This window comes from Littorina saxatilis, linkage group LG1 (genome assembly GCF_037325665.1).
Source record: "Littorina saxatilis isolate snail1 linkage group LG1, US_GU_Lsax_2.0, whole genome shotgun sequence".
Classification (NCBI taxonomy): Eukaryota; Metazoa; Mollusca; class Gastropoda; order Littorinimorpha; family Littorinidae; genus Littorina; species Littorina saxatilis.
In genome coordinates, this window is record NC_090245.1 from 2717610 (window position 1) to 2743330 (window position 25721).

Genomic DNA, 25721 nt, shown 5'->3' on the forward strand with positions numbered 1-25721 from the left:
CTGGCTCCTTGTTGAACTATGACAGTCAATGCGGGGGTCAGCTTCCGGATTGCACGGATGTGCATGATGGGTGTTTTGATGAAGGTGCTTCCGCTATGGGGGAATGCACTGAATTCAGGTTGCTGCACAAGCTGTCAAAAGCTGTTGCTTTGGCATCGGAAACGGCTTTCAAGTATTTCGAGGAAGGGGTGGTTGAGTCTAAGGCTCAGGTTGTTCCACCACCTTCGGCTCTTGGTGATTTCCGGAGTTCCAAGGAGACTAAATGTTCTTTCCGGTTCCGAGAATCATCGTCTGTGGCCCTCGAGATGTCGAAAATTCTGACGAAATTTCATCCTCAGTCGAATACTCAAAGCTCTACTGTTCCTTTGTTGTCACAACACAGTGAGGCACCTGAGTCAGCTAAGCCTTGGCTTGCTCAAGCTGATCAACAAGCTCCTTCTTGTTCGGTTGGCTTTCGGAATTTCAAACTGGATACTCAGCCTGTCAATCTGATGGAGGCGTTCGCTCTACCTAGGTCAGCTCTTCCGGTTACACCGGAACTAGCCACTCTGAGGGAAGATGGGTATAGTAGGGACAGGTCTGTCCCCTATACTGAAGCTTCCCTTTTGGCATTGGAGGAAACTGGAAGGTCTCTGTTGGAGTTGGCTTCCGTGTCGGAGTCTCTCCAGAGATCTTTGTCAAGGTCGATTGCAACTTGGGCTTGATCCTTTTGAATTTCGGTTTGATGCCTCCTCGGAGGATGTGACTACCCTTTTGGGTACTTTAGCCAGGGTTTCGCAAGAGCAGATGCATCTTTCGGCCAGACTGTATACTCACGCAGTACATTCTCGCAGATCGGCTTTCCTAGCTGGGTCTAGGATCAGAGACAAAGGCACGATTGATAATCTGAGGGCCTCACCTTTCACGGAGGGCTCCCGCTTGGGTCGTACATCTCTCGATGCTCTGCAAAAAAGAGACTCAAGATGCAAGAGACTTGGCCATTGCTCGTATTGCGCATCAAGGTTTCCAGAAAGCGCAAAGCAAGCCTCAGGTTCAGAGCAAGGCACAGCCTTCTTCCTCTGGTGGGGGCAAGGCACAGAACCAGAACACTTCTTCTCGAGGTAGGGGGCGAGGTGCCCCTTATCAGAAGAGGGGCTCTTTTGGTGGTTCTAGGGGGTCGGGGCATAAGCCCCACCCCCAATGATGCCTTCCCGAACCGCTGATCCCGGTAGCCCCCACCTTCGTGGTGGCGGGCGGCCCCTCCAGGGCTCTCGCTTCCTGGTCACGCATGGTGGCCAGCGAGTGGATTTTAGGGATAGTGCGTTTGGGATTCCGTCTTTTCTGGGCAGAGGCTCCTCTGACCAGGATACCTCCGCCTTTCAAGTTTCCAAGAGACCCGGAGGCCAAGTCAGCTGTGCAGGGAGAAGTGACTTCCCTCCTTTTGAAAGAAGCGATCGAGGAGATTCACGATCAGGGGTCTCTGGGTTTCTATGGCAGACTTTTTGTTGTCCCCAAAGCTTCAGGAGCATGGAGACCGGTTCTCGATCTGTCAACTCTGAACAAATATCTTCGAGTTGTGAAATTCACAATGGAGACTCCTGCCTCGGTGAGAGAGGCTCTCCGGCCAGGAGACTGGGCAACTTCTGTCGACTTGACGAACGCCTATTTCCATGTGCTCATGCACTCGGCGGACAGGAAATGGCTGCGCTTCCGCTGGGGAGAGAAAATTTTCCAATTCCGAGCTCTTCCTTTCGGTCTCTCTCTCTCCCCTTGGATTTTCACCATGGTCATTCGTCAGCTCTGTGCCCTGGTGAGACAGGAAGGTGTGCGGTTGAGGGCATATCTGGACGACTGGCTGATTTTACATCAGGACCAGGGCCTTTGCAGAACACACACGCAGAGGGTTTTCAGTCTGGCATGGCAACTTGGCTTCACAGTGAATCTGGTGAAGTCGGAGTTAGAACCGTCCCAACATTTCACTTTTCTAGGGATGGAGTTCAACACCTTGGATTGGTCAGTCCGCCCTTCTCAGAGAAGGGTGGACAAGTTGCAGGCTTTGATTCGCTCTCTCTACGGAAAGAATCTATCCACGGCTCGGGAGTTGTCCTCGCTGCTAGGTCAGATGGAATCGATGGCTCCGCTGGTTCCTCTTGGCAGGGTTCACAAAAGGCCTTTTCAGGCAGCTCTGCAAGCACAATGGAATCAAGCGACTCAAGGCTGGAATGTCCAGGTCGAGTTGGGGAGTTGGTTCAGTCGTACCACGGATATGTGGCTCCTTCCCGGGGTTTCGCAGGGAGTTACCATTGCTCCCCCTTCCCCGCAGAACGATCTGTTCACGGATGCCTCCCAGACAGGTTGGGGAGCACACCTGGCAGAGCAGACGGCGTCAGGTGTTTTGGACGCCAATCAGGTCTCTTGGCACATAAATGCACTGGAGTTAGAGGCTGTGGCTCTGGGTCTTCAGGCGTTTCTGCCTCTTCTGTCAGACAGCCATGTCAGATTACATACAGACAACATGACTGTAGCGGCCTGCATAAACCGCCAGGGCGGGACTCGGTCTCAGACAGTGCTTGTCGCTTACTGATTTGGTGCAACGCTCATCACATCCTTCTGTCAGCGACTTATCTCAAGGGCAGTCTCAATGTCTTGGCAGATGCCCTGAGCAGGTGGGACAAGGTCTTACACTCGGAGTGGACTCTGTCCCACCAGGCCCCACATCGTCTCTGCAGGGCGCAAATCGACTTGTTCGCGACAAGGTTCTCATCCAGACTTCCTCTCTTTGTGTCTTCGTTCCCGGACCCTCAAGCATGGGTGGTAAACGCACTCGAGATGGATTGGTCAAATCTGGTGGCCTATGCCTTTCCTCCCTTTCGCCTTCTGGGCAGAGTCGTGAGAAAGGCAGACATGGAGAGGCCAGCGCTGGTTCTGGTTGCGCCTCTTTGGCCCAGCCAGCACTGGTATCCAGATCTACTCCGTCTTGCGGTTCGTCCTCCAATTCCACTCGGAGTAAGAAAGGGCGATCTGTTACAGCCTCGGTCAGGCATACCGCACGAAAATTCACAAGCTCTACAGCTTCACGGGTGGATTCTGTCAGAGTCTCTCTGCTCCGTGCAGGGGCCTCAGCTTCAACTCTGAATTTGGTGCAACATGCTCACATGGATTCGACCAACTCGGTGTATTCTTCACTCTGGGCTGCTTGGTCGAAATGGTGTGTGGAGAACGGCGTTGATCCTCTCTCTCCTAGGTCTATGCAGGTGGCCAACCACTTGTCCTGGCTAGCAGATCAAGGAGCTTCTCCCTCTTCTCTGCGAGTTAGGCAGGCAGTTAGGTCACAAGATTAACCTCAGTGGGGTTATCGCTGGTGTCGTCAAGGGCGCTTCTCTTGACACAGCTCGTTCCAAGGCACAGCTCCCTGCTTGGGACCTGTTTTTGGTTTTGCGGTTTCTTGCTTCTGATGAGTTTGAGCCTCTACATGCAGCCAGTTTGGCTAATGTGACGAGAAAAAGCTCTTTTCTTGGTTTTACCGTAAAGTACCTTGTAAGCGCCCAGTATCGAGTAAGCACCCACCCCCCACTTTTAGTCCAAAACCGTGCATAGGGTATAGTACCTTCTAAGCGCCCACCCCCCACTTTACACCATTGAAATCAGGGGAAATAAAAATCCGCACTTGATCCGCTAGTTTTGTGAATGATTTCCCTTTCTTGCAAACCTTATCACGTGTGTCTGCACGCCTTGGATCTAAACGGCTGCAAGACAATGATTACAAGATTACAAGTAAAATAGACTGCTGCCCATATCCAGAAGACGTACCCCTTGTTCAAGGGAAACAGAGACACAGTGCGGCCGACAGCAGCACCTCTGTAGACAAGACAAGTCGCGTAAGGCGAAAATACAACATTTAGTCAAGTAGCTGTCGAACTCACAGAATGAAACTGAACGCAATGCAACGCAGCAAGACCGTATACTCGTAGCATCGTCAGTCCACCGCTCATGGCAAAGGCAGTGAAATTGACAAGAAGAGCGGGGTAGTAGTTGCGCTAAGAAGGATAGCACGCTTTTCTGTACCTCTCTTCGTTTTAACTTTCTGAGCGTGTTTTTAATCCAAACATATCATATCTATATGTTTTTGGAATCAGGAACCAACAAGGAATAAGATGAAAGTGTTTTTAAATTGATTTCGACAATTTAATTTTGAAAATAATTTTTATATATTTAATTTTCAGAGCTTGTTTTTAATCCAAATATAACATATTTATATGTTTTTGGAATTAGAAAATGATGAAAAATAAGATGAACGTAAATTTGGATCGTTTTAGAAAAAAATAAAAAAATTACAATTTTCAGATTTTTAATGATCAAAGTCATTAATTAATTTTTAAGCCACCAAGCTGAAATGCAATACCGAAGTCCGGGCTTCGTCGAAGATTGCTTGGCCAAAATTTCAATCAATTTGATTGAAAAATGAGGGCGTGACAGTGCCGCCTCAACTTTTACAAAAAGCCGGATATGACGTCATCAAAGGTATTTATCAAAAAAAGGAAAAAAACGTTCGGGGATATCATTCCCAGAAACTCTCATGTCAAATTTCATAAAGATCGGTCCAGTAGTTTGGTCTGAATCGCTCTACACACACGCACACACACACACACACACACACACACACACACACACACACACACACACACATACACCACACCCTCGTCTCGATTCCCCCCTCTACGTTAAAACATTTAGTCATTACTTGACTAAATGTAAAAAGGATGCGACGACATGTGTCTCCCCAAGCTCTTCTAATGACAGTACGAACAAGAAAAACAAGTCGCGTAAGGCGAAAATACAATATTTAGTCAAGTAGCTGCCATTTTTCAGCAAGACCGTATACTCGTAGCATCGTCAGTCCACCGCTCATGGCAAAGGCAGTGAAATTGACAAGAAGAGCGGGGTAGTAGTTGCGCTAAGAAGGATAGCACGCTTTTCTGTACCTCTCTTTGTTTTAACTTTCTGAGCGTGTTTTTAATCCAAACATATCATATCTATATGTTTTTGGAATCAGGAACCGACAAGGAATAAGATGAAAGTGTTTTTAAATTGATTTGGACAATTTAATTTTGATAATAATGTTTATATATTTAATTTCATAAAGATCGGTCCAGTAGTTTAGTCTGAATCGCTCTACACACACACACACACACACACACACACACAGACACACGCACATACACCACGACCCTCGTTTCGATTCCCCCTCGATGTTAAAATATTTAGTCAAAACTTGACTAAATATAAAAACTGGAGAAGGTCGTTAGGGCTGCCAGCAGGATCATTGGCAGAGATCTCCCCTCTATAGACTCCCTTCACATCCTGCGCATGATGAGGAAATGTAGGTCCATCATGCAGGATCCCACACACCCGGCTGGTCATCTCTTCCAGCCTCTGCTCTCGGGGCGCAGGCTCAGAACCCTCAGATGCCGTACGGCAAGACTCAGAAACAGTTTCTACCCCCAGGCTGTCCTGGCTTTTAACAACCGGTAAATGAACTCTACAGATTGTGACACGTTTTAGGATGTTCTAGGAGTATGCTTTTAGTAGCTGACATTACATACTGTGATCTATAGAGTGGGTTTTAGTATGGTGACACCACTGTGACGCGATGAAGCCAGACTATGTTTTAGCAGCTGGTTATATTATCGGAATACACATCTAGTATGTTTTAGTAGTTTTAGTCGTTCTTTAACCACTGTGATGTGTTGGAAGAGTTTATTTTTATGTGCTGTTTTAGAGGTACAATTTATCAGTATGGAACATGTTCAGTTCGGGAACAGGGGTTGGAGAGGGGGGGGGGGGGAGTGGTGGGGGGGGGGGGGGGTCCTTGGGGTTCCGATAGCTCTTAGAGTTTCATAGTTCTCACCATGTCTGTTTAGTGTATGTATTAGTTACTGTGGTACCAAATTGTCTTACCCATGTATGTATGATGCTATGCGCCAGTGATGTATGAATGCTATTTATTTGTTTTTTATCACACAGCAAGTTGCTTTCCTCGTGTATTTTTTATGTTCATTCATGTATTGTACACTTGGCAATAAATTATCTATCTATCTATCTATTTCCTTCCAATTCAAGAGCAGATTTCACTCTTTCTATCACACACACACACACACACACACACACACACACACACACACACACACACACACACACACACACACACACACACACTCACACACCACTTTAACATACACTTTGAAATCATTTTGCATAAATGTGACATGTATTGACACAACTGACAAAGGTTGAATTATGCTGATTAACCTCAAAATAGCTCTACACAGGAAACAAGATAAGGAGCATTGCAAAATTAAATGGCCTACACTTGAAATGCAAGCACACATTTAAACTACCAATAACATGCAAGCAACACTGAACATACCACTACCAGTATTGCAGGTATGAAGCCAAAGTGAAGAGAAGAACACTTTCACTAAATGTTCAAAATTGAAATAACATACTGTGGGCATGTGAGTCATTAACTATTCATTATGATAAATAGACCTGTGCGCTTTTTTGCAGAAATAAGTGTGTTCAATTTTGTTGTCATCAAAACAGAACTAGTTGATAATAGAAACTAACTTTCAGTTCCACTGCCAATTTAAACACTGTATTACTTGACTGTACTGATGCAGAACTACGCTGGACCACACACTCTTATTTGTTCCCTAAATCAAGCAGCCAATCCGTGTCACTGGAAACATTGAACAAGGAGAATGAACAATATACCTGGCTGAATAAGTTGATAATCAAACTGCTCATGATTCTTTGTTATTCACAGCAGTGGATGTAAAACAATCACAAAATAAGGTCCTGTATGCATCATAATTTATACTTGTAGCACTTGATTTTGTATTGTGGTCGGTGATCCTATACAAAATGTATGCCTACATCTGTGCATGATTTTACTTTGAGAATAAAATGAAACAAGAATGGAACAATTAATGACTTCTCTGAGAGTGCGAACTGTGATTTAAAACATTACATTCTCTCTTTTATCTCCCTCTAACTTTACTACTGCCACTTTCTGTGTGTACAGTCATACATGCATGTATGTTTGTTTTCCCACACACATGAGCAAGCGAGTCTGGCATTGTCACTGTTTCTTGCTGCGTTTCACGGCTGGTGTTTGCAGCTGCTCCTGGTTCACATCCACTGCTTGTAGAGGCTCAGCTTCTCTGTCCAGCCAGTTTCCAACTAGCTCTGGAAGAACTGCGAGTCTGAACACTTTCAAAGCTTTCTCCACACACATTGCCCAAAAATCACAGTCAGGCAATACTCGGACAATAACTTTATCCACAGTAGTCCACACCATGAAATCGCAGTAGGAGGAACTGGTCATAACAATCTGGCACTGTACTTGACTAAAGTATGGGTGGTCTTTGCGCAGACAAAGCATCCCCTCACTGTTAGATTCCAAACAGAAATGGCGGTCTGCCACAGCACACTCAACAGCTGACTCCTTGAAGATGAAGGGACGTGTGTGCAGGTTTCTCCAACTCCGGCCATGCAGGTACAGTGTGCTGACAGTATGTTGCCATCAGAAGTGGCGATGATCCAAGGAGAAAGTGCTGGTTCATTAAGGCGTTGTGAATGAAGAATCTGAAACATAAATTGAAGGTCGCACAAATCAGCATTCAGCTAGGTCAATCGAATGAATATAACTCTGAGACGCACATAATGTGCTTTACAATAACCTTAACAATGATAAGTAAACAACATATTTTTAACTGAATATGAACATGAAGCTCATTATAAATATAATATTTTGCAAGCTATTTCAAAATATAAATATATTCAAGACTATCTACAGCTTTTGTCGTAGTACAAAATACAAACTGAAGCGAAGAATATATCAAAGACAAAGCCTCAACACAATATCCTGAACTGCAACTTGTGATATCTGCAACACAAGACAGAGAACACTCACATTCATTCATTATAAACTGAAAGCACATTCTTACCTTTGCAGAAATGACAGAGTTCTGACAGCCATCAGGGCTGTAGCACTTGACATCCCTCACCCAGCCAGAGACAAAACGTCGGTAGGATTCCAAACTTGTGTAAGCTTTCAGCTGCTCACATGTGTCATGCACTCTTGCCAGGCACAAAATAATTTACGATGTTGATGTAATTCAGCTCTGGCAGATCGTCCGAATTTGCTGACCAGCACCTGGTTGGAATGTCATACGGATCATTCCCGTCAATCTCCAAAATCTTCTGGTGGTATCGCCGCCTCTCCTCTGGTAACAATCGCTCAGAATATTTTCGCTTCTCGCCCGGTCGCTGTTTCTCCATGCTTTCGGCAATGTTTTGCATGAGGCAAGGGAAGTCACTCCAGATTCTTCTCGGAGCTACATGGCAAATTCACGGTGTGAAGATTTTGATTAAACATTTGTCGGAGGCATTGTTTCCCGTTTTTCAACGGTTCACAGCTGTTTTTACGTTTCTCTTTGAAATGAAACGATGAAAGGAAGAGAAATGGAAAGACAGGCATGTTGTTGGGACATAAACAGAACAGAGTACATAAGGGGAAAAAACTGTGTTTGAACAACTTCAAGCAAGAAAATGCAAACACTAAACACTCCCGGCAGGGAAACACCTTAATTGACCTTGACCTTTGACTGTGTTTGAGATCAGTTATTTTCGTACTCGGCTTGTAAAATAAACAAAATAATATCCAAACAACAGCTATTTTAAGATAAGAGTGTGTGGAGAGACCTTGTATTCAATTATAGTAATCACTGAAAGACATAAAACTTAGTTCAGAAGCGAATCCTAGAAACCCCTAAATAATGGAAAATGTGTTGGCTAAACAATTCATTGTTTACGTAAATAATTCATTGTTTACGTAAATAATGATTTATTTAGCAACATTGCTGATTGTTTATAAACAATGTAATATAAGTCTAAATAATATATTGTTTACGTAAATAAATCATTATTTACGTAAACAATGAATTATTTACGTAAACAATGAATTGTTTAGGTAAATAATGAATGGTTTACGTAAACAAAAAATTATTTAGAATTGTTTTACATTTTTTATAAACAATTACTTATTTAGCACATGAGCTTCTAAATAATGATTATTTAGCTAAAACTGGTGAACTAGGGTTAATTGCTATATGTGAGTTGGGTAAGTATATTAATCAAATGAAAATGTATTATCAAAATTTTTGATTACATACAGTCGACGCTCGGTGATACAATCGCCTATTAGGTTTTTCCAGCAAACTGACGTTTCTAAAAATAAAATGGATATTTCTGGAAAATCGTTCACTGGTAGTACATGTACTCGATTATGATGCAACCGTTTGATACATTTGATCTTCAATACGGCACTCAAACCTTTGAAATGAATTAAAATGAAAAAAATACAAGAAATGACGAGTTCATAAAATAAAGAAAAAGGTGAGTATACATAAACTCTTGCTGTATTATAACATTGTAAATCGTTTAACCCCAGCATATTTATATTCCAAACTGCCGGTCTTGGTTTCCGATGTAAATCCTTACCACAGACGACGCCCTCTTGAACGTAAGGTTCCATTATGCAGAAGTGAGTTATGTAAATCTTCATTTTTTCCTTCAACGACAGCTTTGTGGAATAATCTTCCAGAAATATACGACAAACGCAGTCAATTGGTGAATTTAAAAGATTTTTGATGAATGGAGATGTTGTTGTTCCACAGTATTATTATTTAGGCAACCGTAAGGCACAGGTATTTCACAGCAGGTTGAGATTAAATATGAGCGATTTGCAACAAGACCTTGTTAACCGACACCTCTCTGATAATTTAGAATGCACGTGTGGAGTACGCCCGGAAGACGCTGAACACTTTTTGTTACATTGTCCAAAATTTAAAGAACATATACTGTTCAAAAAAAGAAACGCATAGTTGCTACTTGCCAAATTTGTTTTATTTTTTGAAAAAATTAACAGAAAATCCAATATTTAGATTATTTGTTTGAAATTTGGTATGGACACAGGTGAATGCACACACAGTTCATTTGCATCTTCAAATCAATCAGTCAATCAATACGATTGGGTGCTGAGGCTGTCAAGTCAGTAGGGGGTGTGACTGCCTTGAGCAGCAACAACTGCCCGGCACCTCCTGGGCATGGACTGGATCAGATGCCGGATATCTTGCTGTGGGATGGTGTCCCACTCCTCCTGAAGTGCCTGCAATAGATCGCGGTGATTTGCCGGCGCTTCTTCTCGCCTGCGCACACGTCTGTCCAATTCATCCCAGAGGTGTTCTATCGGGTTCATGTCTGGCGACATGGATGGCCAGGGAAGCACCTGGACATGGTGGTCGGTGAGGAACTGGGTGGTGAGTCGTGCTGTGTGCGTGCGAGCGTTGTCCTGCTGGAATATGGCATCCTGGTCAGCCAGAAGAGGAAGGGCGTGTGGGCGCAGAATTTCCTCCACGTATCGCTGGGCAGTTATGCGCCCTTGGACGTGCACCAGGGTGCTCCTTCCAGCGGTATTGATCGCCCCCCACACCATGACGCCTCCACCACCATGAACGGGTGCCTCATCCACACAGTTGGGCGCGTAACGTTCGTTTACTCTCCGGTAGACCCTCCTCCGACCATCATGTCGCTGGAGCAGGAAGTAGGACTCGTCGCTGAACCACACGTGTCTCCAGTGATTCCGGACGGTCCAGCGAAGGTGCTGGTTGCCCCACTGCACTCGGTTCTGGCGATGGCGGCGGGTGAGGACAGCTCCTCTGTGAGGTCTGCGAGCTCTCAAACCAGCTTCATGCAGGCGGTTCCGCACGGTCTGGTCCGATAATCGGTGTGGCCCGGGGAGAGCCTGGACAGAAGATGAGGCCGACAGGAAACGATTCCGGAGGTGGCGGAGCCGTATGAAGCGGTCGTGAGCAGCAGTTGTCGCCCTTGGTCTTCCCGCTCGTGGCAAGTCAGCAACGGAGCCAGTGGCTTGAAACCTGACCCACAGTCTACTGATGGTGCTCTGGGACACGTGGAAGTGCCTGGCGATTGCACTTTGACTTTGGCCTGCTTGTAAACGACCCAATGCAATTTGGCGGTCTTCTCTGCTCAATCGGGCCATCTTTCGTCGCTGAATTGTCGTCTGATTTCTTTGTGGCGAACAATCCGCTTTTATGGGTTTTGGAAGACATGGTGAGAGCTCAATATTCTCCGAGTTTCACGAGATTACACTGAAGCATGACGAGTGGTCATGCCAAATGAGCAATTTTGACATTGTAGCCACTGATAACGCATGCGTCACGTGCAGAGCTCACTTGTGGCAATGGACGAAAGGTCGACGACCAGATAAACATTTTCTGCAGTTTGGTGGATATCCTTGTAGCCATATAACTAAATTAACCAAATATTACAAGCTATGCGTTTCTTTTTTTGAACAGTATAGAACCATTTTATTCAATAGTCTACCAATGTACGCTCTGGATTGCAAAACACTTTTGTTTGGCAATACTGATTTAACTATATCTTTGAATACGAAAATATTTTCTGCTGTACAAGATTACGTTATGTCAACTGATCGCTTCGGCTGATATTATATTAACAGTGACAGCAATAGATGTAGCAAAGCATTCTCTCTCTCTCTCTCTCTCTCTCTCTCTCTCTCTCTCTCTCTCTCTCTCTCTCTCTCCCTCTCTCTCTCTCTCTCTCTCTCTCTCTCCCTCTCTCTCTCTCTTTATTTGTATAAAATATGAAATATTTTGAAAGAAAAGGGTTGAAGTTATCACTTATTCGCCATGTCTTATCAGAATGTTTATTGATTATTAGTTTTGGAACGTGTCCATAAGCAGTCTGCTTGTTAACGTTCTTAATGTTGTTACTGTATATAACATATATACAAGAAATTTATAAAAACACGCTTAAACCAAAGAAAAAGGTGAACATAAAAAAAGAAGATTTTGACTGCGTAGGGATTCGAACCCGTCACCGCCAAAGTTACGACTTTGGTTTCCGGCGTTCTACTGGTTGAACCAACCGGGCGCACTGTGATCAGGGTCAAAAGATATTTTTACTTTGAATTTTGGGAATATCAGTATCGACTCGTTGGTTTCCGATTTGTTCTGTTTGTATTTGTGTACTCTACGTTCTGTTTTTCTCACTGTACGAGGTATAACTAGCCTTATGCTTCCGTTCACTTCGTATCAGTTTGGCCCATAGCACACTCAAGTAGCAATAATTTCAACAACAACAAAAGACAGAAGTCATAAAACAGATCTATGTTTACCGACATTATGAACAGAAAATAAAGAGAGAAAAAAAAAGATGTTAAGTCGGAGGAAGTCTTAAAGTGAACTTTGACCTTCATGTTACAGTTGACCTTCAGCGTGACGGAGGGCTCAGAAAACTTCACTATTGTGAAAGGGCAACAACCTAACACGGCGATCATCAGAACCAAACGTCCCTTTGACCGAGAGACGTTAAATCTTCATTTCGTCAAGGTCAAGGCTGAGGATGGTGCTCCTTCAACTCTGCCTAACGTCAGGCCTCGTCACAACTCAGGTAGCTTGACTTTAGTTTTCTCTTTGTGTGTTTGTGATAGTTTGTGTGTTTGTGGTTTGTGATAGTTTGTGTGTTTGTGATAGTTTGTGTGTTTGTGATAGTTTGTGTGTTTGTGGTAGTTTGTGTGTTTGTGATAGTTTGTGTGTTTGTGATAGTTTGTGTGTTTGTGGTAGTTTGTGTGTTTGTGGTAGTTTGTGTGTTTGTGATAGTTTGTGTGTTTGTGTGTTTGTGATAGTTTGTGTGTTTGTGTGTTTGTGGTAGTTTGTGTGTTTGTGTGTTGACATGTCTGTTATCATTTGCTAACAGTCAGCATATTAGAAATAACGGTTTTATTACCGTTTAATTCGACCAAAAGAAATTTCGAAGCAACCCCGCGAATTAGACAGAACAGCCGCAATGGGAACTTGAGCGCTTCTACCTGATTATGCCTGTCAGTCAAAGAATTCTCGTGACCTGAGTCAGCCAATCAGAGTAACACACCTGACGTGATGAATATTCACAGGTCAAATGCCTTTGACACACAACAATCTCACAAGATAAACCATGTTGAACATGCGTTTTGGTTGCTTCGCTTTTTCTCGTTGAACAGAGAGCGACAGATTTAGAACCGACTCCAGACGGATGGGAAATGACGTAAAGATACATTTGATGTAAAGCGAGTGGCGCAATTTCACTTGATTTTTTCGAACTTTGATCATTTAGATTTCAAGTGAGCGGTCGGCATTGCACACTCAGACGATGGGCGGTGCCTTGCTGTTCCGTTACGCACCCACCGACAAAACTCGCTTTTCGGTATTTTTTAGATAAAGAGAGTATTACCTGACAGCATTTGAAGTGTCATTCTTTAGAATAAATCACGCTGATATTGTTGAATTACATTTTTACTTTGTCTTGTTAATTTTTAGCGTGATAAACAAAAAGGGTCCCTGCCTGAACGTTATAACATTTAGAGGGTCACCTAGAATCTGTCCTGATTGGTCAAAAGCCATATGGGGCACTGAATTGGTAATAAATGTTGTTACTGTACAAGTAAGATGTTGCAATTATAAATGCAAAATGGAAAAGATTTTACCAACGTTTTGTAGATTTAAAGTTAATTTGAAATTGAAATATGAAACCGAGGAATACGTAGCCAAAATAAATATGAATTATGTCAAGTTCATTACAAGTTGGATAATAGATAAACGTATTTTTGAAATGTAACATGCCAGGGGACGGTTTCACTTTTTTTGTGGTGCCAAGTGTAAGGCCTAAGGATTGTTTTATTCCCAAAGATACATATATTATCTCCATGCTCCCTTCTCCTCTTTGACATAATGTGTTTTATTTGCTACCTCCGCTCTCTGTTCTTCAGTTCTCTCTTCCCCCCTTTCTCCAACCATGTCCCTCTCTCTCTCTCTCTCTCTCTCTCTCTCTCTCTCTCTCTCTCTCTCTCTCTCTCTCACTCACTCTCTCTCTCTCTCTCTCTCTCTCTCTCTCTCTCTCTCTCTCTCTCTCTCTCTCTCTCTCTCTCTCTCTCTCTCTCTCTCTCTCTCTCTCTCTGCACTCTTCCCCCCTTTCTTTCAACCTCCGCCTCGTACAATCCTTGTGTCTGATGCCTTGTTCCTCATTCTTGGAAGGAAGCATTGTTAATATTATGTAGAAATGATGATTTTTATTTTTTGTACGATGTATGTTAGGTTAATAAAATAAATAAAAATTAAAACAAAAACCATCACACACAAAAAGTGTTAAAAAAGTACGATGTTGCAAGGGCGATGGAGGGGTAGATGGGGGGAACTTGACTTAAATCAATGCATTTAATCGGTCAGCTTTAAAATCTTGTTGTCTTATACTTTCAGCTATTGTCACGGTGCTAGTGAGGATAACGGATGTGAATGACAACCCTCCCTTCTTCGAGCGACAGCTTTACAACATCGTCGTGAATGAAAGCTACTACATCAACGAGCCCATCTTCCCTGCAGTTTCTGTGTCCGATCCTGATGAGTGTAAGTTATCTCTTGTGAATTTCTGATTTGTGATCATAAAGTTGTCCTTATATATTGTGTTCCTATGACTATGTGTGTATGTGAGTGTTTTATGGGTGTGTGTATGTGAGTGTTTTATGGGGTGTGTATGTGATTGTTTTATGGGTGTGTGTATGTGAGTGTTTTATGGGTGTGTGTATGTGAGTGTTTTATGGGTGTGTGTATGTGAGTGTTTTATGGGTGTGTGTATGTGAGTGTTTTATGGGTGTGTGTATGTGAGTGTTTTATGGGTGTGTGTATGTGAGTGTTTTATGGGTGTGTGTATGTGAGTGTTTTATGGGTGTGTGTATGTGAGTGTTTTATGGGGGTGTGTATGTGAGTGTTTTATGGGGGTGTGTATGTGAGTGTTTTATGGGTGTGTGTATGTGAGTGTTTTATGGGGGTGTGTATGTGAGTGTTTTATGGGTGTGTGTATGCATGCATGTATGAGTTTAAACCCGTTTTTGTGGTGTGTTTTTTGTCATCGTTAGATTATTATTCATTACTCATCACACTGAATTCAAATTCTCCTTTGTCTCAATCAATCTCATCTAGGCAAGCAAAATGTGCCAGATGTTTAGTTATTGAGAGCCATCAAATTTGCCAGTGATTATTCAGTTATGAAAACAAAAACAGGGCAGCAGATATGTTTGTTCCTCAAGCACAGACAACTTGTCTATCTGTCTGTTTGTCCGTCTGTCTGTGCGCATGCATTGTAACATGCATTTTTGTTTGACCGGTTCAGTGGAAAGAAATAAAATCATCATCATCATCATCATCATCATCATCACCATCATCATCATCAATGCAGACAAAGAGAAATTTCTAGATGTAGAAGCGGGTAGCTTACAATGACACCCTAGTCCAGAACATCTTCAGTTATAGGCAGGTTAGGACTTTTAATGGAATCGAGCAAAGTATGGACTTTGATGGATTGATTGTGCTTGCTTCAACAGCGGACAGAGGTCGCCACACGTACAGGATAACAGCAGGCAATGGAAATCCACAAGCGTTCGGTGTTCGAGATGGACAAGGCAATCTCTTCCTGCTGAGAAAACTGGACTTTGAAAATGGAGATAAGGTACAGAAATTATTTCCTTCTCGCAATTGTGTGTACAACAGCACAAAGAGCAGGTAAAGCAAACCTTTATTTTTACTTTGAAATGTGTTTTCGTGTGTGTGTGTGTTTTTTTAAACAATTTAAAATATGAGAAGTGAGCAGAATTACAATTGCAGCACTGCATGAAATGACATCAAATGCAAGCTGATTCTTCTGTTTTTCATCCAGTCATATTTGATTTTTTTTAAACCAGAAAAACCTTGTTTGGCATGGGTTTTTTGAAAGTGTTTTGATTTTGACGTTAAAGAATTCAGTTTTATGTTCATGTGTAAATGTACTGCCAGTGTTTGATCAATTAAATGATAATTGTAATGAGACAGAAATGTAGCTTATGTTGTGTAAAATGTGGAATATGATCAGAAACCATACAGTTCACTTAAAAAATGCTACATGTACTATCACTCTATTTCTGTCAATGGTTTCAGAGCTTCAACTTACGGCTGGAGGCAAATGACGGGAATTTTACGGCCACCACCGAAGTGGCCGTCACTGTCCTGGACGTCAATGACAACATCCCGGTGTTTAGCCAGAGTCAGTACTCGTTTAACGACATCACAGAAAACGACAACAATGTGCCCAGACAGATCCTGACGGTAAGTAGCCTGGTACTTCTCTTCTGTACTTACTCTGTCTTAACTTAGCCACTAGCATTGTACAGTATACCTGACGGTAAGTGGCCTGGTACTTCTCTTCTGTACTTACTGTCTTAACTTAGCCACTAGCATTGTACAGTATACCTGACGGTAAGTAGCCTGGTACTTCTCTTCTGTACTTACTCTGTCTTAACTTAGCCACTAGCATTGTACAGTATACCTGACGGTAAGTGGCCTGGTACTTCTCTTCTGTACTTACTGTCTTAACTTAGCCACTAGCATTGTACAGTATACCTGACGGTAAGTGGCCTGGTACTTCTCTTCTGTACTTACTGTCTCAACTTAGCCACTAGTATTGTACAGTATACCTGACGGTAAGTGGCCTGGTACTTCTCTTCTGTACTTACTGTCTTAACTTAGCCACTAGCATTGTACAGTATACCTGACGGTAAGTAGCCTGGTACTTCTCTTCTGTACTTACTCTGTCTTAACTTAGCCACTAGCATTGTACAGTATACCTGACGGTAAGTGGCCTGGTACTTCTCTTCTGTACTTACTGTCTGAACGTAGCCACTAGTATTGTACAGTATACCTGACGGTAAGTGGCCTGGTACTTCTCTTCTGTACTTACTGTCTTAACTTAGCCACTAGCATTGTACAGTATACCTGACGTTAAGTGGCCTGGTACTTCTCTTCTGTACTTACTCTGTCTTAACTTAGCCACTAGCATTGTACAGTATACCTGACGGTAAGTGGCCTGGTACTTCTCTTCTGTACTTACTGTCTCAACTTAGCCACTAGCATTGTACAGTATACCTGACGGTAAGTGGCCTGGTACTTCTCTTCTGTACTTACTGTCTTAACTTAGCCACTAGCATTGTACAGTATACCTGACGGTAAGTGGCCTGGTACTTCTCTTCTGTACTTACTGTCTTAACTTAGCCACTAGTATTGTACAGTATACCTGACGGTAAGTGGCCTGGTACTTCTCTTCTGTACTTACTGTCTCAACTTAGCCACTAGCATTGTACAGTATACCTGACGGTAAGTGGCCTGGTACTTCTCTTCTGTACTTACTGTCTTAACTTAGCCACTAGTATTGTACAGTATACCTGACGGTAAGTGGCCTGGTACTTCTCTTCTGTACTTACTGTCTTAACTTAGCCACTAGCATTGTACAGTATACCTGACGGTAAGTGTCCTGGTACTTCTCTTCTGTACTTACTGTCTTAACTTAGCCACTAGCATTGTACAGTATACCTGACGGTAAGTGGCCTGGTACTTCTCTTCTGTACTTACTGTCTTAACTTAGCCACTAGTATTGTACAGTATACCTGACGGTAAGTGGCCTGGTACTTCTCTTCTGTACTTACTGTCTTAACTTAGCCACTAGCATTGTACAGTATACCTGACGGTAAGTAGCCTGGTACTTCTCTTCTGTACTTACTGTCTTAACTTAGCCACTAGCATTGTACAGTATACCTGACGGTAAGTGGCCTGGTACTTCTCTTCTGTACTTACTGTCTTAACTTAGCCACTAGCATTGTACAGTATACCTGACGGTAAGTGGCCTGGTACTTCTCTTCTGTACTTACTCTGTCTTAACTTAGCCACTAGCATTGTACAGTATACCTGTGGTGAACGGACAACCTTTGAACCAAAAGAAAGCGTCCGTACATTGCAGGTGTCCTGTCACAACAGGTATATTTTGCTGAAGATAATAGACAGGTGTGCTTTATTGGGAGGGTTTTTCTCATCGGAGTGTGTGTTGTGTAAACAGGTGACTGCCACTGACGCAGATGTAGACCGCCCCAACGAGATCCGCTACCACCTGGAGGGTAACCCCGCAGTGATCGATCACTTCACCATAAATCCTACCAGCGGGGTAGTCTCGGTCACCAGATCGCTTGACCGTGACCAGCCCAACGGCTTTGCCATCTACCAGTTCACAGTGGCGGCCACAGACGAGCGGACCAATCCCAACACGGGCTATGCCAGCGTCTCTGTCAGGCCCCAAGACATGAACGACAATGCTCCCAGGTTCATCACTGACCCCTTGGAAGGGTCAGTCCTGGAACATTCCCCCAAAGGTCAGTGCTGTCTTCGTCATCTTCTGTAGCATGTACACATGTATGGAATAAAGCTGTGAGGAGTTTGTTCAGTGTTGTAGTCAGTGCTGTCTTCGTCATCTTCTGTAGCATGTACACATGTATGGAATAAAGCTGTGAGGAGTTTGTTCAGTGTTGTAGTCGGTGCTGTCTTCGTCATCTTCTGTAGCATGTACACATGTATGGAATTAAGCTGTGAGGAGTTTGTTCAGTGTTGTAGTCAGTGCTAGTGAAACCCAGGATTCAGTGCTGGAGAGACACTGTGCGCCCGGTCCAGAAATGCCCTTTCTGGCTGGCTATGACAAATTTCAGGCGTACTAAAACATTACATGAGACACCAACATGCGCCCTTGTTACCCTTAAATTGCTCAAAACAGTTGAGAATGACTGATCAGTTAAAAACGAGGAATTGTCTGGAAATTACCATGTTACTTGACTATAAATGAGGAATTTATAACGATATGAACAGTTATAGATAAGACTGACCAGTAATACACTAGATTAAACAATTATGAATAAGATTGGCCAGTTATAGAAGAGTTTGACCAGTTAAAGATGAGATTGAGCAGTTATAGATATAGATCACTTACAAATAATACTAGCCTGTTACAGAGAAAATATAAAAGTTATAGATATATCTTATAATATTGATCAGCTATAGATAAGATTGACCAGGCTATGGATGATAAATTTACTGTGGCTTTACAGCTACATCGGTCGTTCTGGTGCTGGCGGATGACTATGATTTCGGTGAAAACGGCACCGTGACTTACGAGATCAGCAACATCGTGGACGGTGCGGGCGATCCCAAGCCAGATTACTTCACCATTGACCAAACCTCAGGCCTGGTACAGACCAACACAGAGCCCGACACCTTGGACAGAGAGACGCAGGACACGTACCGGGTCACCATCATTCTCAGGGACCAGGGCAGTCCACCGCTGGACACCACAGGGACTCTGACCATCACCCTGACTGATAAAAATGACCAGCCGCCCATCTTTCAGCAGAGGATCTACAGGTAAGGGGGGGGAGGGCTGTGTGTGTGTGTGTGTGTGTGTGTGTCTGTCTGTCTGTCTGTCTGTCTGTCTGTCCGCCTGTCTGTCTGTCTGTCTGTCTGTCTGACTGTCTGTCTGTCTGTCTGTCTGTCTGTCTGACCGCCTGTCTGTCTGTCTGTCTGTCTGTCTGCATGCATTTCTGTTTGTTTTACCGGTTCATTGAAAATAAATCAAAGTGTATCATCATCAGCAGCATCAGCATCAGCATCACCACCACCACTACAACCACCACCACTTCTTGTTCTACTTTTGACAGTGTGTGTGCTCATTTTGAACAGAACGCAGATGTCTGAGAAGCTGGAATCAGGGGAGGTGATTCGTGTGGTGGCCACAGACGCTGATATCGGAGAGAACGCACAGATCTCGTACGCTCTGACCAATGACGCAGACAGGGTTCACTTCACTGTGGTGGATGAGAACAACGAGGGCAGCATCAGGGTCTACACTGTGAGTACACACCTCACTTTATACACACTTCTTTTAATGTAATTGGGGGGGGGGGGGCAACGAGGGCAGCATCAGGGTCTACACTGTGAGTACACACCTCACTTTATACACACTTCTTTTAATGTAATTGGGGGGGGGGGGGGGGCAACGAGGGCAGCATCAGGGTCTACACTGTGAGTACACACCTCACTTTACACACACTTCTTTTAATGTAATTGGGGGGGGGGGGACAACGAGGGCAGCATCAGGGTCTCCACTGTGAGTACACACCTCACTTTATACACACTTCTTTTAATGTAATGTGAGGTGGAGAAGAAACATCCAGAAGAGGGTGGATTAGATCGAAGGCTTTGGAGCCTGTGGATGAATCAGGTTAAAAGACCAGGGTTCACTTTCTGGTGGTGAATGAGAACAACGCCTAGCATTAGGGATTACAATGTTAGTTGAACGGTTTTTTTTCAAAACTGTTTATATTTTTTTTTAATGAATTGGGGTGTCTCGTGACTTGATGGTGCTGACCTTTGCCTCCCTCAGCCTGTGGACTATGAGAACGACCAGCAGCGGCGATTCAACCTGACGGTGACGGCCTCGGACAAAGATGGACAGGAAGACGTGTGCTACGTGGAGATCGAGGTGGTGGACTTCAACGACAACACGCCACAGATCACGCCCTCCACAGCCACAACCAACGTGTCGGAGGCTGCGCAGCGCGGCAAGCTCCTCTACACCTTCTCTGCCTCGGACCTCGACTCGGGCATCAACCAGCAGTTTGAGTGAGTACAGTGGGTATCAACCAGCAGTTTGAGTGAGTACAGTGGGCATCAACCAGCAGTACAGTGGGCATCAACCAGCAGTTTGAGTGAGTAGGCTACTCATGCGTGCAAGGGAGGGGTTTGAGTTGGATAATCGTATTTGATTTTTGTACGTCTTGAAATAATGCTGAATATAAACGGCCAGTTTCAGGCGAATCGTAATCTCAGAGTCAATCAGGATCCCAGAAAAAGTAAAAAGTTTTGAATAAACACTATTTTTTTAAAGTGCACAGTAGTTAACCTATTCATTATTGGTCTGGTTTTAATTTAGAACCCAGTCTTGTCAGTGTTATTCACTGCTTCCTTTAACAATCAAATTTAGGGGGGAAAAAACAAGAATCTCAGGTAGGTTCTTTTTTGTCAGCATCAGATGCCAGAGCTTTAACAGAGTGTCCCTGATTATGTCAGGTTCTCCATCCGCCGAGAGTCAGACCCCATGCACCAGTTTTTCATCGACCCGACGTCAGGCCAAGTGAAGACAGGGCAGATACCGCTGGACAGAGAGACTGATGCGCGCCATCCGATCATCATCCAGGCCATTGACAAAGGTGGGTGCAGCGGAACACCCCTTTTCAGACCCCCCAATTTAAAACTCCCTTTGTTTTTAAGACCCTGTTTTCACAACTTTTCTGTACATTGACCCCCATTTTAAGACTCCTGTCTTTATAAGACCTGACTTTCTTAGATTTGTGAAGGTGGTAACAGGGGGCTTCCACTAGAGCAGCGTGTTGGGATGGCACTCCATTTCTCTCGTGCGTCAGGGTCGTGACAGATGCCTTGTAGCTGTGAAGAGGACGGCAACTTGTGTACCCACCACAGGAGTGGTTGTGACCGATGCCTTGTAGCTGTGAAGAGGACGGCAACTTGTGTACCCACCACAGGAGTGGTCGTGACCGATGCCTTGTAGCTGTGAAGAGGACGGCAACTTGTGTACACACCACAGGGGTGGTCGTGACAGATGCCTTGTAGCTGTGAAGAGGACGGCAACTTGTGTACACACCACAAGAGTGGTCGTGACAGATGCCTTGTAGCTGTGATGAGGACGGCAACTTGTGTACACACCACAGGAGTGGTCGTGAAAGATGCCTTGTAGCTGTGAAGAGGACGGCAACTTGTGTACACACCACAAGAGTGGTCGTGACAGATGCCTTGTAGCTGTGAAGAGGACGGCAACTTGTGTACACACCACAAGAGTGGTCGTGAAAGATGCCTTGTAGCTGTGAAGAGGACGGCAACTTGTGTACACACCACAGGAGTGGTCGTGACAGATGCCTTGTAGCTGTGAAGAGGACGGCAACTTGTGTACACACCACAGGAGTGGTCGTGACAGATGCCTTGTAGCTGTGATGAGGACGGCAACTTGTGTACACACCACAGGAGTGGTCGTGACAGATGCCTTGTAGCTGTGAAGAGGACGGCAACTTGTGTACACACCACAGGAGTGGTCGTGACAGATGCCTTGTAGCTGTGAAGAGGACGGCAACTTGTGTACACACCACAGGAGTGGTCGTGACCGATGCCTTGTAGCTGTGATGAGGACGGCAACTTGTGTACACACCACAGGAGTGGTCGTGACAGATGCCTTGTAGCTGTGAAGAGGACGGCAACTTGTGTACACACCACAGGAGTGGTCGTGACAGATGCCTTGTAGCTGTGATGAGGACGGCAACTTGTGTACACACCACAGGAGTGGTCGTGACCGATGCCTTGTAGCTGTGAAGAGGACGGCAACTTGTGTACACACCACAGGAGTGGTCGTGACAGATGCCTTGTAGCTGTGAAGAGGACGGCAACTTGTGTACACACCACAGGAGTGGTCGTGACAGATGCCTTGTAGCTGTGAAGAGGACGGCAACTTGTGTACACACCACAGGAGTGGTTGTGACAGATGCCTTGTAGCTGTGAAGAGGACGGCAACTTGTGTACACACCACAGGAGTGGTCGTGACAGATGCCTTGTAGCTGTGAAGAGGACGGCAACTTTTGTACACACCACAAGAGTGGTTGTGACAGATGCCTTGTAGCTGTGAATAGGACGGCAACTTGTGTACACACCACAGGAGTGGTCGTGACAGATGCCTTGTAGCTGTGAAGAGGACGGCAACTTTAGTACACACCACAGGAGTGGTTGTGACAGATGCCTTGTAGCTGTGAAGAGGACGGCAACTTGTGTACACACCACAGGAGTGGTCGTGACCGATGCCTTGTAGCTGTGAAGAGGACGGCAACTTGTGTACACACCACAAGAGTGGTTGTGACAGATGCCTTGTAGCTGTGAAGAGGACGGCAACTTGTGTACCCACCACAGGAGTGGTCGTGACCGATGCCTTGTAGCTGTGAAGAGGACGGCAACTTGTGTACCCACCACAGGAGTGGTTGTGACCGATGCCTTGTAGCTGTGAAGAGGACGGCAACTTGTGTACACACCACAAGAGTGGTTGTGACAGGTGCCTTGTAGCTGTGAAGAGGACGGCAACTTGTGTACACACCACAGGAGTGGTTGTGACCGATGCCTTGTAGCTGTGAAGAGGACGGCAACTTGTGTACACACCACAGGAGTGGTCGTGACCGATGCCTTGTAGCTGTGAAGAGGACGGCAACTTGTGTACACACCACAAGAGTGGTTGTGACAGATGCCTTGTAGCTGTGAAGAGGACGGCAACTTGTGTACACACCACAAGAGTGGTCGTGACAGATGCCTTGTAGCTGTGAAGAGGACGGCAACTTGTGTACACACCACAAGAGTGGTCGTGACAGATGCCTTGTAGCTGTGAAGAGGACGGCAACTTGTGTACACACCACAAGAGTGGTCGTGACAGATGCCTTGTAGCTGTGAAGAGGACGGCAACTTGTGTACACACCACAGGAGTGGTCGTGACAGATGCCTTGTAGCTGTGAAGAGGACGGCAACTTGTGTACACACCACAGGAGTGGTCGTGACAGATGCCTTGTAGCTGTGAAGAGGACGGCAACTTGTGTACACACCACAAGAGTTGTTGTGAGAATAAGCAAACAAGGATAAAGGAGATGGGTCTTGAGATTGTATCATTATTACTTCAAGGGAACAGGTAGAGAATCATTTTACAAACGAATGTGAATACATTGTGCACCAACCTTTGATTGTGTTTTGCGATGAACCTCCTCACACAAAGGGCAAGGGGAGGGGACCGGAAAGTTGTGAGCTAAAGAAATAGAGATTACTCATTCAAACATGCAATAATTCAACTTGATACATGTATAACTCAGCATTGTTTAGATCCTATTACATATTCAACAGAGTGATAAAGAATATTGAGACTACTTGATTTTTGTGTGTGTTTACATCCTACATTAAAAACTATTCATATTAGATGGCAGATGTGGAGCAAACAGTGTCCCTCCATAGCAGGTGGTCTGTTATGACAGGTACATTTTGGCGACAAGGTTATACTAAGGAACCTAAGCCACTAACTCTGTAATGTGTAGTTGGGAAGTTAAGAGTAGAAATAATTAGTATTTAGTGTAGGAGGAGGGTTGGGGGTGGGTAGGGAGGGGGTGGGTATGGTTTACTTTGAGCAGGTCGGTTTCAGTTTTAATAAACAATTTTAGAGAATTGTGTATCTTATATTTGAGTCTTTCGTGTTTTAGACATTGATGCATTTAATAGTTTTAACGAGTTGTCTTTTGTTTTATCATTCTGGTGTTTATCTAGCTGTGCTGTGTATCTTATAAGAAGTTCTTAAAAGTTCGAAGTTATTTTAGCATATAGGTTTGTTTGTTTTTTTATGGTCTTAACAGTTAAACATGTATTACGTTATCATTAAGATTCATGCTTTGTTAGCACTAAGCAGTTGTTTTAATCAGTCTGGTTTTCTCTTGTTTTCATCTTATGAACATTCTAAATGTTAGACTAACTTATTGTCTTGTACAGAATAACAACTGTGTGAATGGTGCTATACTGAATGAAAGAGTGTGACATGAAGTTCTTGTACATCATTGTAAAGAGTGTGAATGACGTTTTAGTTTAGATGTCAAGCGCTTAGAGCAAGCCTTTTTAACGAAAGTTTTTGATTTAGCGCTATATAAATGTTCTTATTATTATTATTATTATTATTATTATTATGTATTTTTGTCAATAACAACGTTCTAACAACTTACCTTTCTTGTTTTTTTGATTCTGTAATGTCTGTTTTGTTGCAGGAAACCCGCCACTCACTGGCACAGCCACCCTGGTGGTGATCGTGGACGACGTGAACGACAACTACCCCACCTTCAGGCAGGACTACCACCCCCACGTGCTAGAGGAGGAAGACAACGTCAACAGGGTCGTTCAGGAGATCTTGGCCAAGGACCCAGACGCTCCCCCTTTCGGTCCCCCCTTTGGCTTCATGCTCACGACCTGCCCGGGGGGTACCTGTCCCTGTGACGTCAAGCCCACCTGTGAAGACACCTTCCAGTTTAGATTTAATCCAGGTGAGTGTGAAGCCTTGGTTTTGGTGTGTGCGTGTGGGGTTGATGGGGTGTGCGTGTGTGTGTGTGTGTGTGTGTGTGTGTGTGTGTGTGTGTGTGTGTGTGTGTGTGTGTGTGTGTGTGTGTGTGTGTGTGTGTGTGTGTGTGTGTGTGTGTGTGTGTGTCTAAATGTGTGTACGTGTGGTTTTTTGTAATCGTTTTTCTTCAAGTGCCGTCGGAAGGGATGGCACAGCAACTATCTCCACTAACTCTAACGTTGACATTGAAGTGCAGGCCAGATTCAGTTGATCATTTTTGTCGTTTTTGTTCAGCCTCGGACGGAGGGAACGGCACAGCCACCATCTCCACCAGCTCCCGCTTCAACCGCGAGCAGCAGAAGTACTACTACATCCCCATCATCATGTGGGACATGCGGGTCTCCGGTAGCAGGGAGGCTCAGACCGGAACCAACACCCTCACCGTCACCATCGCCGACATCAACGACAACGACATGGCCCCCGGCACGCAGGACATCTTCGTCTACAACTACAAGGGTGAGGGGGGTTGAATGAAGAAAGTGGGGGTAAGGAGGGAATGAGTGAGGAAGGCAGGG

General features: G+C 44.4%; 1 protein-coding gene across 1 annotated transcript in view; it reads left to right on the forward strand.

Moving 5' to 3' along the window:
• Positions 1–25721, forward strand: part of LOC138959358 (neural-cadherin-like) — a 51763-nt gene that overhangs the window by 12083 nt on the left and 13959 nt on the right. The window contains exons 4-14 of the mRNA XM_070330791.1: positions 12351–12537; positions 14379–14525; positions 15500–15624; positions 16089–16256; positions 18037–18346; positions 19073–19385; positions 19701–19869; positions 20404–20642; positions 21090–21229; positions 24860–25132; positions 25441–25662. Of these exons, the coding sequence (XP_070186892.1) occupies positions 12351–12537; positions 14379–14525; positions 15500–15624; positions 16089–16256; positions 18037–18346; positions 19073–19385; positions 19701–19869; positions 20404–20642; positions 21090–21229; positions 24860–25132; positions 25441–25662 (2293 nt within the window). The remainder of the gene's footprint in view (positions 1–12350; positions 12538–14378; positions 14526–15499; positions 15625–16088; positions 16257–18036; positions 18347–19072; positions 19386–19700; positions 19870–20403; positions 20643–21089; positions 21230–24859; positions 25133–25440; positions 25663–25721) is intronic.